Source organism: Prionailurus viverrinus, chromosome B4, assembly GCF_022837055.1.
Source record: "Prionailurus viverrinus isolate Anna chromosome B4, UM_Priviv_1.0, whole genome shotgun sequence".
NCBI classification, from domain to species: domain Eukaryota; kingdom Metazoa; phylum Chordata; class Mammalia; order Carnivora; family Felidae; genus Prionailurus; species Prionailurus viverrinus.
Window position 1 is genome coordinate 19,712,754 of NC_062567.1, and position 15,102 is coordinate 19,727,855.

The following is a 15,102-nucleotide window of genomic DNA, read 5'->3' on the forward strand; positions in this document are numbered from 1 at the left end:
GATTTCATCCACAGAGCTAGCCTAGACTAAGACATTTCCCTGAGGAAGTGACATAAGCTGAGGCCCAAAGGATGAATGGGACTGAGGTGAGTGAGTGGGGAGAGGAAGAGCCATTGAGGGGAGGGGAGGCATGGGCAAATGCCGTGGTAAGGAATTTAGACATTACTCTTAGTGCAAAAAGTGAAGCCACTGGAAGGTTCTGCGATGAGTAAGGACCTCAGCCCAGCTGCAGAATGGGAACGGACAAGAAGGGAGCCAGTGATAGAGGTGGGAAGAGAAGGTGTGCTTGGACCAAGGCCAGCTTTTTAAATGCCAGCATCCCCCCAAAAGCAGCTCCAATTATATGCCCAGTGGAGTCCCCTACTATCCAGGTATATTTAATGTACGTCTTCTGCCGCAGGCTCAAAGCGGGCCTCCTCTCAAGAGTAAGAGATCTTGGGGCGCCTGGGTGGCGCAGTCGGTTAAGCGTCCGACTTCAGCCAGGTCATGATCTCGCGGTCCGTGAGTTCGAGCCCCGCGTCAGGCTCTGGGCTGATGGCTCAGAGCCTGGAGCCTGTTTCCGATTCTGTGTCTCCCTCTCTCTCTGCCCCTCCCCCGTTCATGCTCTGTCTCTCTCTGTCCCAAAAATAAATAAAAACGTTGGAAAAAAAAAAAAAAAAAAAAAAAAAAAAAAAAAAAAAAAAAAGAGTAAGAGATCTTCCCTTGTGTTGGATTAGAAATAGAAATCATGACCAGGGACATGTTTGGCTACTGAGTTACACAGGAAGCATGTGGCAAGTTGGGTGAAACCCCTAATTTGGGGAAGCCACAGAGTGTCGTGCTGATGGTAGAATGGACAGGCCTTGGGACTTCAGCTGAGTCCACTGTTAGACCTGGTTCCGCCCTAGCTGACTACAGGCAGTTGAGCTGTAAAGCCAGGAGGGTTGGGCGTCCAGCATTTCCAATCCTCATGGGATTTGCTGGTTTACTCAGAAGTCAATCAGCGGCCTTGGCTTCAGCCAGAGAATTATTTAGCGGAAATTGCTAAACCTGTCTTCAGAACGATTGCCAGTTTGTTGGAGAGATATTCATTCCTTCTTTTATTTTCTCACCAATTATGAATGTAAAGGGGGAAAAAAGGAATCTAGTGAACTCATAGAAACAGACAGCGGAATGGTGGTCACCAGGGGCTGAAGGTTGGGGGAAGTGGGGAGGTGTTGGTCAAGAGTACAGACTTCATTTAGAAGATGAACACGTTCTGGGGATCTGATGCCCAGCATTGTGATTACAGATCACAGTACTCAACTGTACCCTTGAAAGTTGCCAAGAGAATAGATGTTAAATGTTCTTGCCGCAAAAAAGAAATGGTAATCATGTGACATGATGGGCGTGTTAGCTAACACTGTGGTAGTAATCCTATTGTAATATATAAGTATATCAAATCAACACATCCTAAAGGTACACAATGTTGTGTGTCGATCAAGTCTCAGTGAAGCTGGGGAGAACAAAGTTTGCCTTCCGAACACTGCAACCTTCCGTTCCTCTGGATTCGATTCTAGAAATGATGAGTACCCGACACCATTGTTCTAATCAATGTGTACGTACTCTTTTACATTGTCCCTTTACCCCCTTTCACTTTTGGTGACATCATCATGCTCATCATGGGAAACAGTGAGTGTTTCTTCTATGCCCCACACCGTTCTGAGTGCTTTTCATGCGTGAACTCATTAGCTCCTGACACATCTACGCAGGATAGGCACAGTTGTCATTCCCATGCTCCAGATGGGAAGACTGAGTGTATGGCCCCACATGTGACCCACAGCCACACGGTCCCACCTGTCGTTTTTACCTCATCCTTTTGTGTGAAGGTGCCCCAATCTCTTTAGAGGTATGTAGGCTGTTTCATTTCTTAGTGTTGAAAATTTTTGTCCCTGTCTCTTTTAGAACCAGGGGAGAGGAACAGGTGTAACTTCCTTGAGATGTGTTTCCCAAAGTGGAATCAATAAGTCCAGAGGGACAAGCTTTAGTAGCACTGGCAACATGCTGCCAGCTTTCTCCTCTGAAAGGCTGAGCCAGCCCATGACGCCATTGGCAACTGCACGCGCGTTGTTCCCCGAGTCTCTGCTGGGTTTGGTCTCTCTTGTTCTAATGTGTCAGGGCTAGATGTGGTCCACGGGGCTCTCGTTGCCATAGCAGCCTTGTACGGGGGTGCAAAGTATATTAATTCTTCCAGAATCCTAGGAAGTAAGCTACGAGACAAAAAAGGATAATCCCTCTTCTGTAGACACGTCCAGGGAATTATAGAGAAGTCAAGGAGCTCATTTGGCCCAGGGTAAATAAAAAACGGAAACCCAGGGGCGCCTGGGTGGCTCAGTCGGTTAAGCGTCTCCGACTTCGGCTCAGGTCATGATCTCACAGTCCGTGAGTTCGAGCCCCGCATGGGGCTCTGTGCTGACAGCTCAGAGCCTGGAGCCCGATTCAGATTCTGTGTCTCCCTTTCTCTCTGCCCCTCCCCTGTTCATGCTCTGTCTCTGTCTCAAAAATAAATAAACATAAAAAAAAAAAAAAAACCAAAAAACGGAAACCCAGATTTCTCGTTACTTTAGGAATATTTGGTTTACTGTGGACAGAAGAGAACAGAAGGAGCCTCCCATTTCAAGGACATACCAGATGTTTTATATCGTATGTTATATCATTGAACACATCTAATCCTCTAAGGAAGATGTGAGCCACACTGCTCGCTAGTACAAGTCATGGCCGGTCTTGCCAGTTCCCAAACCTGTGTTCTTTCTGTCACAACAGGATACATTAAAATCACATCATATCTGCATTAATAAGGTTCACATTACAAAGTACTTGACTGAAGTGAATGACCTAAGGGCAGGCTGGGTAGGAGAAAGGCGGGGGTGGGCGTTGCCTGGAAAGGGCGAGGTGCACGGAAAGGAGTGAGGTCTGCCGACTGCACCCCGATTCTCCGGACCAGTCCGGGCCTGGTGGGAGCAGAGTACGAGCACCTCCCGTGTGGGCGTGGCGAGCACACACCCTGTGCACGTCTCGTCCGAAAGGGGACTCATTTAACATTCAGGTTCCCACCCACCAATCGCAGCTCCATCCGTAGATTTCAGGGCACCTGCTCCCCCAGCCTTTCCACTTGCTGACCCTCCAAGTGAGGAGGGGAGGCTGGCAGAGACTCCTGCGCCCTCTTCTCAGAGAAATAATAATCACAGCTAACTGCAGTGGGGGTTCTGTCTGCGCCAAACACTGGCGTAAGCAGTTTACCTGCGTTGGTTCCATTATCCTACACAATTTACCCATTTGTCCATTTTACAGATGAGGAAACTGAGAGAGAAAGAGGTCATGTTCCCTACCTGAGGTCACACACCTAGGAAGTAGATACTGAGAGTGATTTCCAGGGTTGTGGTTTAAATCATTGGGAGGATAATAGTGCCACTGGCTAAAATAAGACTTACAGAGACAGAGGTGTAGAGAAGATGAAGAGAAATAGTGAATTTGACCTGCTTGTGGAAAAGTCCGGAAGCGATGGGAAGGTATTGGTACGTGCATCTGAAGATAACTGGATGCTGGAGACAAAGATGTGGGAGACATTTGCAGGTGGAAATATATCCAGGGAGAGGAGAAGCAGTCCCAGGAAAACATACCAGGATTTAAAGGGTTGGCTGAGGAAAAAATCAGAAAAGACAGTGACCAAGATGGAACAGCAGAAAGGTAAGGAGAAAGGGGATAGGAACAGTTAAAACTGACTGAAACAGAAGTAAATGAGTGACAAAGCCCAGCATGACGCCAAGGAGATCTCATGTCAGCCCAGCATCTGTTGGGGTGACCCCTGACCGGTGGCCATTTCAGTGAACGATGGAGTTAGAAACCAGATTTAGCGGATTAAGTTAGAGGTGAAGAAATTTTACAAATGAGTGGAGATTCCATAAAGACGTTTGGTGGTGAGAGGTACTTTTTAAAACCAGTGTTCAGCATTCAACTCTCACAGATGGTATGTGGTCTCCGGCTTTTCCTCCGTGCAGGAGGTCGTGAGCGCTGCGGTGTCCTCACGGTGTGTCAGGGGAAGGGGGGAGATAGAAAGAAGGGGTGCCTTCCCAGGCTGAAGAATAGCGGAGCAGTTCTGAATGCCGCATGCGAGGTAGCTAGCTGGCACCGTATCGTTTTCGCTGGAGAAATACCTCGACGGTGTGGGCAAGAGTTGGACGCTCAACGGACTGAGCCACCCAGGTGCCCCTGGGAGAATATTCTTTGGAACACTTTGCTCTTCTGGGGGTGATTTTGATTTGAGGGGGAGCAGACAAAAGTTGGTCAGAGCCGCGACCGGTGATGATAGGAGTTAGCTCGTACAAAGACCAGCTCTTTGTCTGCTTTGCCGGGGTTCCTTTGGAAATCCCTATGCTGCTTTCTGTTCTGTGATCCTGACTTCCGCAAGGGGGCCACGAGAGGGCTGGGAAAGTGGTCCTCTAGGGGTGAGGAACTTGGTGTGCCGTCAGCTCTCACTGGCATTGCTGAGACCAAGCAAGAGGACAGCTGTGCCCTCCCTCACTCACTGGCACACCATCTAGACCCTGGAGCAGCCCCGCTGAGGCTTTCAGGGCTGTGCGTGCTGGGGAGGGAAGGGATCCCTTGGTTGCTCAGCCCAGATGGAAAGAGAGGCCCCTGTGCTGCGTCCACTTCAGACTGTGCAGAGGCACAACAGGATTGTGTCCTCGAAGGCCTGCCCAGCCTATCGCCAACCTTCCACGTTGTGCTTTGCAGAAAAGAGAGCTAACCAGAAGATGGTGGGCGCGTGCGTGTGTGTATATGTGCGTGTGTAATGTGAATTCAGAGTCTACTCTGGAGGCCCATTCCAGAGAATTGCACTGTCCTATAAATACAACAGCACTTTCTTTTGATTCCCGTACCTTGCTGATCCTGTCAGTGGCACTTGGGATCCTTTTTGAGGCATTTTCTAAAGCACACTTTGTCGAATCAGGCCCTTCCCGGATGGACTTATGAAATCCACAAGGCTTGTTTAAGTTGGACCCACAGAGCACAAGTTTATGGCAGCTAGAAAACTATTTAGGAAGAGTTTCTTTCTGCTGCCTTTTTTTATTCTTCTCCTAGAGAATTTTCTACCATACCTGATTTTCTCACTGAAGGAGATGTGAGCAGGAGTCCTGCTTCTTTTGGTCTGAAAACCTTGAAGAGGTCCATAAGAGTATCCTGTTCCTTTTCCCTTGGTGACTGGCTGAATCTGCCCCGAACTAAGTGCCTGTTCTCAGGATACATCTGCCTGCAGGAAGTAGTCATATAAGCACTGTGTTAGGTCCCAGAATTGAAAAACTTATTTTTCTGGGGGCACCTGGGTGGTTCAGTCGGTTAAGCATCCGACTTTGGCTCAGGTCATGATCTCATGGTTCATGAGTTCAAGCCCCGTGTCGGGCTCTGTGCTGACAGCTCAGAGCCTGGAGCCTGCTTCCGATTCTGTGTCTCCCTCTCTCTCTGCCCCTCCCCCGCTCATGCTCTGTCTCTCTCTGTCTCTCAAAAATGAATAAATGTTTAAAAAAAAGCTTAAAAATTTATATTTTTGTTGTAAAAATCCACACACTCACTATGCAGATTTAAAACTACAAAAAGTAGTAATATAAAAAATATATAACTCATGGAATACTACTAGCTGGAGAGAATGTTAACACTTTGTTATATATACAGCTAATCTTTGCTCTGTGCAAACCTGTGTATTTAAAGAAGATAGATAGACAGACAGACAGACAAAAGATAGACAGACAGCTAGCTAGCTTCCTTAATGTGGCATTATGTTATACCTACTGTCCTATGATCTGCCTTCTAGGATGTGACATTTACAGACCACATACTATAACAATGCATGAATGTTTCATCATTTTAAACCCAATTCCTTTTTTTCCCCTTTTAGAGGACCAACCTAACTTAAAAAATTTTTGTTCATAATGAAGGACTTACCAGTAATCTGTATGGGGATGGGATTTAGACTTTCCTTTCTGGGATGCTTAGGTTCTTGGCTACTCTTTTCTCCTAGGAACACTCCATGTTTCTGGGGGAAAGACTGTCAGCGCACTGGAGTCCTCAGGGCCAGCCAGCCAGCCCCTGCCTGCCGGCTCCTCGGCCATGCACATGAGCCTGCTTGACATGAGGCGGAGTGTGGCCGAACTCAAGCTCCAGCTCCAACAGATACGACAGCTTCAGGTACTGAATGAGTTCCTTGTGGACAACGTCTTCTGTCCTAGTTCCCCAGAATCCGCTTTCTCCTCCCTGTTCACCTCCAGCAACCCTAGCCACTCAGCACCTTCCCGGGGCTCTCTCTACCCTTCCCTCCTAAGGGCTAACTGAAAACATAAAGGGTAGCACCCTAAAGGCACGGTTTCCTCTCTTGAACACGTCATCTTGGTCTAGAGCCTTTCATCACAACTTGAGTCAATCTATAACCACTTCTTGAAGCTAAGCATGCTTTTACACATGAAAAAATCATTAAACATCTGTTTTTTGGAGGAGGGCTAGAAAGAGGAGCCTGTGGAGCATTGTAATAGCCAGTTAAGACTTACTGCTTGCAGGGTTTCGGCTCCTGGCTTCTCTTCAATGAGTAGGCACAAAGCTAAGCTTTTTTTGCAAGCGACTATGGTGTCTTTAGAAATACGAGTTTAGACTAGAAGATGAATTCGTAAGGAAAAGAAGCCCTCGTGGAAAATTTGTTGAGGAAAACATTTGCATTTTATTTGGATTGTGTGTTCCGTAATATTTTCCTTCCCTTTTTCCATTGTTCGGGAATATGTGAACCGCCTGGGAATCAGCAGAAAGGGAAAACGACGTTTTGTGTCACTAATCTTGGTGAATGGGTCCCATCGATCCATTGAAGCAGAATAGCGTATCTGGTGGTTCCAGGTATCAGGGGCTGGGGCTGTGCATTTCTTTATGAGATCACTTTGTGAGATCTCTGTGAGATGGTTCACGTGTCTGCCTCATGCCCCTACCTTTGTGGTGGGTTAATCATCGCAGGTATAGTGCTGGCTTAGTACCCAGGCATCTTCCCTGACTTCAAGAAGCTCATTTAAACCTTGGTAGAAGTCAACCCACTGGGAAACCTTGAGCAGCCACAGGGAGCATGGCATTGTCAGTAGCCAGGGGGACGGAACTTCCTGGGCTGGTAAGGGAGTTGCAACGTGGAAAGGGCTTCAACGCCCCAGATTGTGTCTCTCTTCAGCTCACTCGTGGCCTGAGCCCTACATTTTTCACCACCTAATTAAAGCTAAGGTGGCGACTTCCTCTCGCCCTCTATCTACGCGGAACAAACAGAAAGGCAGCTGGCTTGAGAGCCCTGCCCGGGGGCCCCACCTTGGACCGTGAGGGCCGTCAGAACAGACCACACTGCTCAGTGCTCGGGTCTCCAGAGGCTACTCTGTCTCCCAGGCAATGTCCCAGATACTTTAGACATCCCAGACGAAGTCATTTCAGTGCCCTTCTGAGTCACGTCATCCGTGACGTTCCTCATCCTCTGCGTCAACTTTGCCTCACTTTGCAACTTTAAATACACTTTGTGGTGGTGGAGTGCATGGTTTGGGCTGAGGGTGTGTGCCAGGTGACAAAGTCCACTGCCTACAGTGTCCAGGCAGTAACTTAACAAGTGAAATGGAGGAGGGACAACGGCAAGTTGGCCCTTCTCAAGGTCAGTCACCACTCAGCTCCAGCCAGCTCTTAACCTGACAGAATTAGAGTCCAGTGTTCTCTCTGGAAACACAGGTTTCGTATGATTTATTCGTATTCATTCTAAAAGTGTTGGAAAGTAATTAAAAACCAATTATTTAGTACCCTGCAGGTCGAATGACAAATGTGCAGGCCAGAATGGGTCTGCTGTGTCCCAGGTTAATCTTACCTGGGATTTGGGGAGGGTAAAGCCCCTTCTCACGCTGCTTCTGCCTGTGAGCGCCACCTTCTGGCCATTTGGAAATGATCGCTCCTTCCTAGACCCTCAGGGCAAAAAAATTCCTAAATATTGTTTGTATGGTGGTACCTACTGTTTTCCAAAGTGAGCATTTGTTGGTATGGGGGAGGAGGGGGAATTGCTTTAGCATAAGTACCTCGGAAGTGTGGCACCTTTGATATGGAGGCTGATGCGTGTGGCTGTAGCATCACCCCGGTGACCGTTGGCATTGTTTGGTTTCCTGGCTGGCTGTGGGGGTCGGCGTAGTTGCCCACAACCCGCCACTCCTTGCAGACCTTGAACTGTGGCTGCTGAGTTTTGGAATCATAGCTCCTCAAACAATGCAACTCTTCGGTCAAGGTCTGGGAATGCTATCTTAACCATGCAAGTTCCTTTATTGCCCCAGAATTGCTCAGCTTTTCTGGCTTCGGGGGGTATAAAGAACAAGCAGCCGACATGCTCTTGAGCTTTGAAGTTTGTGCAGTTCTAAGGAGCAGACGCATAGGGAAGGCTAGACACTTTGTTACCTAACCTGACGGCTGTTGTTTCTACCTCATCTTTGTGTTTCCTGTGTCCCTATCAGCTTTCTTCCCTGTCAAGCCTCTGTCTTTTCAGTCAGGGGAGTCTCTTTAAGACAAAAACAGCTTAGAATAATTAAGCTATCTCAGCACCAATTCTCCTTTGGCATATGTATTATACACTAAAAAAGAAGTGTAACCCCAAAGTGATTATAAGTCCAATAATGGAACTATCATTAGAGATATACGAAACTCTGCAGAAGAGTCTCGAAAGAACAAAAATTAAATTAGAAATTCAAATGTTCTTTGAACTGTGTTATAAAATAGTGAAACTGAATGAAATCTTTTGTGCTTGGCAGCCGGCTCCAGTAATTAGATAATTAAATCACTGGAAAATCCTAGACGGTAGAGCATATCCTATTTGAGCGTTTTATTTTCAGAATTGATGGATTATTCTCAGGAATAGAAATTTGATGAGGACACAGTGGGATGGGTAGATTTAAGTAGGGCAAAAAGAATGTCAAGGGAGGCAAAAGGAGCCTAAGCAGAAGATGAAGAAAGCCACTAAAGCTCTATTCATATAATTCTCTGCTCGCCAATTTCACATGAATTATTGGTCTAAGAGAATGGTTCTTAATCCTGGCTACTTATTAGAGTCACCTGAGGCCTTTAACAAAAAACATAAATACCCTAAGGACCACTGCCAGAGTCTGACTTCATTGATGTGAACCAGGGGCCAGGCACTGGTGACTCTAGAATGCTCCAGGGTAAGAACTATTGCTCTTGGGTATCATGAACGCTCAGTCCATTGAGATGCTTCTTGGAAATGTTGTGATCTCAGTCAGCTATCACAAGAGTGAAGCAGAAACACATGGGGTACCCACCACCCTGTATGTGTGAAAAACACCCAATGACTTCAAAGCCCTGGCTTCTAACAATGCACCTCATTCCCAGTGGCTAATAGAACGTGTTCTCTACTTAGTTACAATTGATACAAGAGCCAAAAGGAACTTTCCAAGGTAATAGTCGGGTCAGCAATTAGCTGCCAATAATAGAAACAGATAGATGGCCTTATACCTAACAAATGTTTCCTTCAAAAGACTATCTTTATCCATTACCTCTTCTGGTGTGATTTAGAAAAAGCTTACTTTTCCTAAGTGATGAGCTACATCTTTCTTCAAAAGTGCCATAGTACTTGGATTTTCCCAAGGCAATCCCATATCCACTGAAGTGACTGCAATTCTGTCCCTCTCTGTGGGCTGAGGAGAGAGGGAAGCTTCTGGAAGATATGGTACAAGTTCTGTAAGGGCCAGATGGGACTTGGCCTAAAGAGAGAATGAATACGTCTTACTTGTCTAATTCTCACAGTTTTTTTTTCCCCCCCTTGGTTCCTATTTCCTTTTTCTGCCTCCTGATAAATTTCTAAAAAATGGGCTGGTTCTGAACGTAGTGTTCCATTTTTAAGACTACTGAGAATTTACTGTGCTCTCCTAAGAGAGGAAGGAGGTAAAATACCAACACAAAAAAGAAACATGGCAGTACACAGAGACCTTGTATTTGAAATCATATAATTCAATAGTGTTATCTTAAGGTGGCTTTTTAAATAAGATAGTGCCTCATAGAAATGTGCGAGAGTCTCATTTATCATCCAAAAAATGATCATGGGAATGTATATCCCTGAGAAAAGCACACTACAGTTTGGTCCATGTGAGCAGATCTATTTTTACCCATTGGGCAGAAATAATAAATGGAAATAGTTCAGGGTTTGATGAGTAGGCTGCCATGCAATGCACCAAGCCCTAGGTAGACTGTCACATAGAGGCTGTCTAAGGTGGGGAGTCATCTCCCAGGTAACATGTGGTTGTCACCAGGCATCTTATATGTGGTTCCCTACAGCCTGGGGAACTTAATTAACCAGGTAGCCAGGAGTCATTCTGGAGTCTGGCTATCATCATGAAACTTCCTGATTTGTGGTACAACCACTGTTCAGTGTCACCGCTGAACAGGAAGTCAGTTCCACTATATGACAGTGTGGGCTAGACTGATAGTCCTAGGTTTTGCCTAAGAAATCAAGGTTGAGTATGTGAGGCACATTGTCCAATTAGAAGTGCGTGAAATTAGTTTCAGGTAGTTTCCTAGTTTCTTGATGTTGATAGGGACAGCTTATTTGGTTTAATTAAATATTTAATGGCCAAGAACATTATTCCTAAGGCATAGCATTTACAATAAATTTGTTTCTTTTTTTTTTAATTTTTTAATGTTTATTTCTGAGACAGAGACAGAGCATGAGTGGGGGAGGGGCAGACAGAGAGGGAGACAGAGGGAGGGAGAGAGAGAATCAGAAGCAGGCTCCAGGCTCTGGGCTGTCAGCACAGAGCTCGACGCGGGGCTCAAACTCACAAACCATGAGATCATGACCTGAGCCAAAGTCAGTCACTCAACCGACTGAGCCACCCAGGCGCCCCAACAATAAATTTATGCTTCCAGAATGAGGGGTAACTGTAACTGTACTTGCCTTCCCACTGTTGACAACTAGAAAACTGGAGGGAAAAAAAAGTGAAACAACTGTTTCCAGGCATTACATTACAACAGATTGTAATCCTTAGGAGTATGAAAGCAAAGAAGTGAAATTCAGCTTTCTGCCTGGGGCACTTTTCAGATCATGATGTGGAAAGCAATAACCCAAGCAGTGCACTGACAGTGTAATTGAGAGATAAGATAAAAATTTAGAGAGCTGAAACAGCTAGAATTTGTGGAGTTGAGTACCAAATAAGAGAAAGCTCTGCAGAGAAAAGACTATATAAATCTGTGCTCTGTTATTGAATAATAAGCCACGTATGTGTAGTGTGAAAGACCACCTAGCCAGGCAAAAACAAAGTAGGAAGCTCTAAGATTAAAAATCCCCAGAGCTCATACAGGGCTGGGAGATGTTCATACTTTGACAAGCAAGAGTAAAGAGGCTTCATTGGTCACCTGGGGCATTCAATAGAGATCAGAGAAGAACCATGTTCCAGTTTTAGGACTAAACTAGTCCCAGAGTAAAGGCTACCCTAGATTCACCCTAACAAAGCTTAAAAGCAAGCCTCTAAAGAACAAAAATTATCCACAAGTAACTGAACCATCTGCCAGAGAAACTCCATCTGTAAAGGAAAACAAAATTCAAAACTGCCTGCCTAGCACTCAGTCAAAAATTACTAGACATGTGATCCATAACCTTAAGAAAATTCAGTTGATAGAAATCAACCACTAATGGCAGGAATAACAAGAACAGCAGCATGGACTTTAAAACAGCTATAATAATTATTCTCAAGGGTTTAAGGAAAAACATGAACACAGTGAGACAAGAAACAAAATTCTTTTAAAAATCTAAGTGTAACTTTCAAGGGCTGAAAAACACAATTTCTGTGAATGGACTTAACAGAAGATTTATTAGTGTAAAAACAAAATATTAGTCAACTTGAAAACATAGCAATAGAAACTGTTCAAACTGAAGTATAGAGAGAAAAAGACTGAAGAAAATGAACCAAAACTTAATGATTTGTGAAATGATATTAAGTGGTCCAGGGAAAAGAGAAAAATATTAGAAAAAATAATGGCTAGAATTTTTCTAAATGCAACCAGAGGGGGAAAAAAGACACCGTACATAATAGGGGAATATAAATAAGAATGAACACCTACTTCTCATTAGAGACACAACTTAAGTCTGGAACAATGAAATGACATCTTTGCAGTATTGAAAAAAAAAAAAAAACTCCTTCATCAGATAGAGGACACTTCCCAAGTGGTTTTATGAAGCCAGCTGGCATTACCCTACAAGCAAAACCAGTCAAAGATATTTTAAGAAAAGAAAATATAAACCAGTATCCCTCATGAAAGTGTATGTAACAAATCCAAAACAAAATATTAGCAACTGAATCCAGCAGTATATAAAGAGAATATTATCCTGGTTTTCATCCCAAGAATGCAAGATTGTTTTAACATGAAAAAAAATCAATGTTTTTGACCTTATTTATGAAATAAAGGAGAAAACCCATATCATTTCAATAAATACAGAAAAACCATGTGATAAAATTCAATGCTGATGATAAAAACATTCAGCACTCTAGTACAAGGACACTTCCTTAACTTGGTAAAGGACGTCTGAAAAACCTACAGAAAACATAGTTGATGGTGAAACACTACACATTTCCCATAAAATTGGAAACAAGAGCCAAGAAGGCTGTTCTCACTTACTATTGAGTACTGCGCTTAAGATCCTAACCAGTGCAATAAGGCTAGAAAAAGAAAGAAAAGGCATACATATAGGAAAATAAATTGGCTTTACTCACAAATGACATGATTGTATATATATAGAATCAGAAAGACTACAAAAATTGCTACCAGAAATAAGTAAATTAAAGCAAAATCACCAGAATCAAGTCAATATGTAAACATACAAAAATGTTAGTATATACAATATAAATCCATGCAAATTGATTTATCCACGCAATGGAATACCACTCAGCATAAACAAAAATGAACTATTAAAACACTCAACAACACCCAGAAAGGGTGAAGGGAAGAAGAGAAGAAGCCACACCCAGAAGATTACATACTGTGTCTGCAGAACAGAAAAACTAATCTATAGGGACAGAAAACAGATTGGTGGTTTCTCTGGGCTGGGGTTTGGGTGACTGATTGCAAAAGGTCATGAAGGAGTTTTCTAGCGTGATAAAAAATGCTATCTTTTCAGTGGTGGTTACATTGGTGCATACATTTGTCAATATTCACTGACCTGTGCACTTAAAATGGGTATATTTTATTGCTTGCAACCTATAATAGAGGGTTTTTTTAAGTTAATTGAAAGGTGGGTATCATTGCTAAGCAAAAATAAATGTAATGATTTGAACTGCTAACGACTAATTTATTTGAAGCATTTAGAGAGAGATGCTGATCTACATCCTGCCTTCAGCTCACTTCACACACTGCTGGGATGAACAGGAGAGTCCTGTGTCCTAGGGACATTGGCCAGAACACCATCGGCAGGGGGACTAGCGGAAAGGGGAAGGAGAACGTGGGCACATGCTTATTCCTTCATGATTAACTCATCATTGCCTAGCATTGGGCTATGGAAAATTCCCTCTGTAATCCCTCCAGCTGGCTCTGGTAAGCCCCTCTTTTGGAAGGAGGATCCTATAACCTGGAACTCCGGGCAAACCTCCTCTCCAAGGGGAATAATTTTAATGCAATCTGACCATGTTACCAGTTGAATAACTTGAATATTACGTACATTCGTCTGATATGTCTGCACTTCTGAGTAGTGTTCTATTGAAATTCATTTGTGCAGCAGATATGTGGTGGGTACCTACTGTGTGCCAGAAACTGTGCTTGGTGGCTGGAAATAAAACAGACACGTCCCTGCCTTGTTAGAGGAGCAACTTGGGGTGGTTGAACAATGACTAGGTGGAATTCAGAAGACTTGGTTGTCACCATGATTCTGCCCTTAATGACTGAGTGACCCTGAATAAGTCACTTAACCTCTCAGAGCTCCACTTTTCCCATCGTCTAGATTTCAATTTTCAGAATTTTAAACATCCCAGTAATAATTTCCAGTTTGATAGCCACTGTTAATATCTGCTGCTAACAGGACCATGACTTGTTTTGGAATTTGTCTGTGAGATTTGGTGGGACGGTTAGGTACAGAGGGCTGTGACATGACCCATCCATTCAAGAGCCTTTCTCTTAGACCATAATGTTTACTCTGAGTGACTCATCAGAATTGTCTGAGGAGTTGAAAGAATCCCCAGTGCCCAGGCTACCCAGTAGACCAATGAAATCACGGTCTCTCAGGGGGTAGCACCCAGGTGTCAGTCACTTTTCAACACATTTAGTCATGCACTTATTTGTCCCTTGCATCCCTGTGACCCCTCATCTCCCTACCCCTTCAAAGGAAATAGCTCTGTGGGATTTGACCTCCCGTTTTGATAGCTGGCAGTGCTGCTGTGTATATTCAACAACCACTGCAGTCGGGGCATGAGAGGTGAGCCCACCGCATATCTGAGCCCATGGGTCAGCCCATGTATCTACAATCTAGGAAGGCATTTCAGATTCTCCTTTGTTTGTTCTTAACAGCATTACTGCTTAGTCCAGGCGTTTATCCGTATTTAGTAAGTACCTGCCGTGAATGGCCCTGTATCCTGGAGACTCTGTGAAGAGCAGAAATTAACCACATGAAGGGAACAGCAGGTGCAAAGTCCCTGTGGCAGAAAGGAGCCTAGCCAGTCGAAGAACAGAAAGGAAGGATGTTTGTGTGACTGGAGCAGGGACTGCCGGCTGCATGCCATGCGAGGAGACTGGCGATGTGGGAAAGGGTGAGACTTCCTTGTGCCTTGTGGGCAAAGCTGGAGCTGCAGAGAACATGGGAGGAAGTTGCCCTCGATGCATGGTTTCCATACCTGGTGGCTTTTAGCAGCATACTGACTGTTTTTAAGACCACAAGAAAAAGCCGTTATTAGCAGAAGCCATGAGAGCATGACTATGAGTCATACAGAGGAGGTAACCCTGGAGTGGCACGTTTCTATTTGCTTCCCTTCCAGACAAAACTGCAGGCCCCACCCTCAGGGCCTGGTTTGTGCCAGACACTGTTGTAAGCACTTTATTCCCTCACTGAATCTC

The 15,102-nt window shown here is 44.6% G+C and overlaps 1 protein-coding gene across 17 annotated transcripts in view; it reads left to right on the forward strand.

The window, feature by feature from the left end:
* Positions 1-15,102, forward strand: part of KIAA1217 (KIAA1217 ortholog) — a 303,651-nt gene that overhangs the window by 254,123 nt on the left and 34,426 nt on the right. For all 17 annotated transcript variants that reach the window (XM_047865682.1, XM_047865674.1, XM_047865672.1 and 14 more), the window contains one exon: positions 6,035-6,201. In XM_047865682.1, coding sequence (XP_047721638.1) covers positions 6,035-6,201 — 167 coding nt within the window. The remainder of the gene's footprint in view (positions 1-6,034; positions 6,202-15,102) is intronic.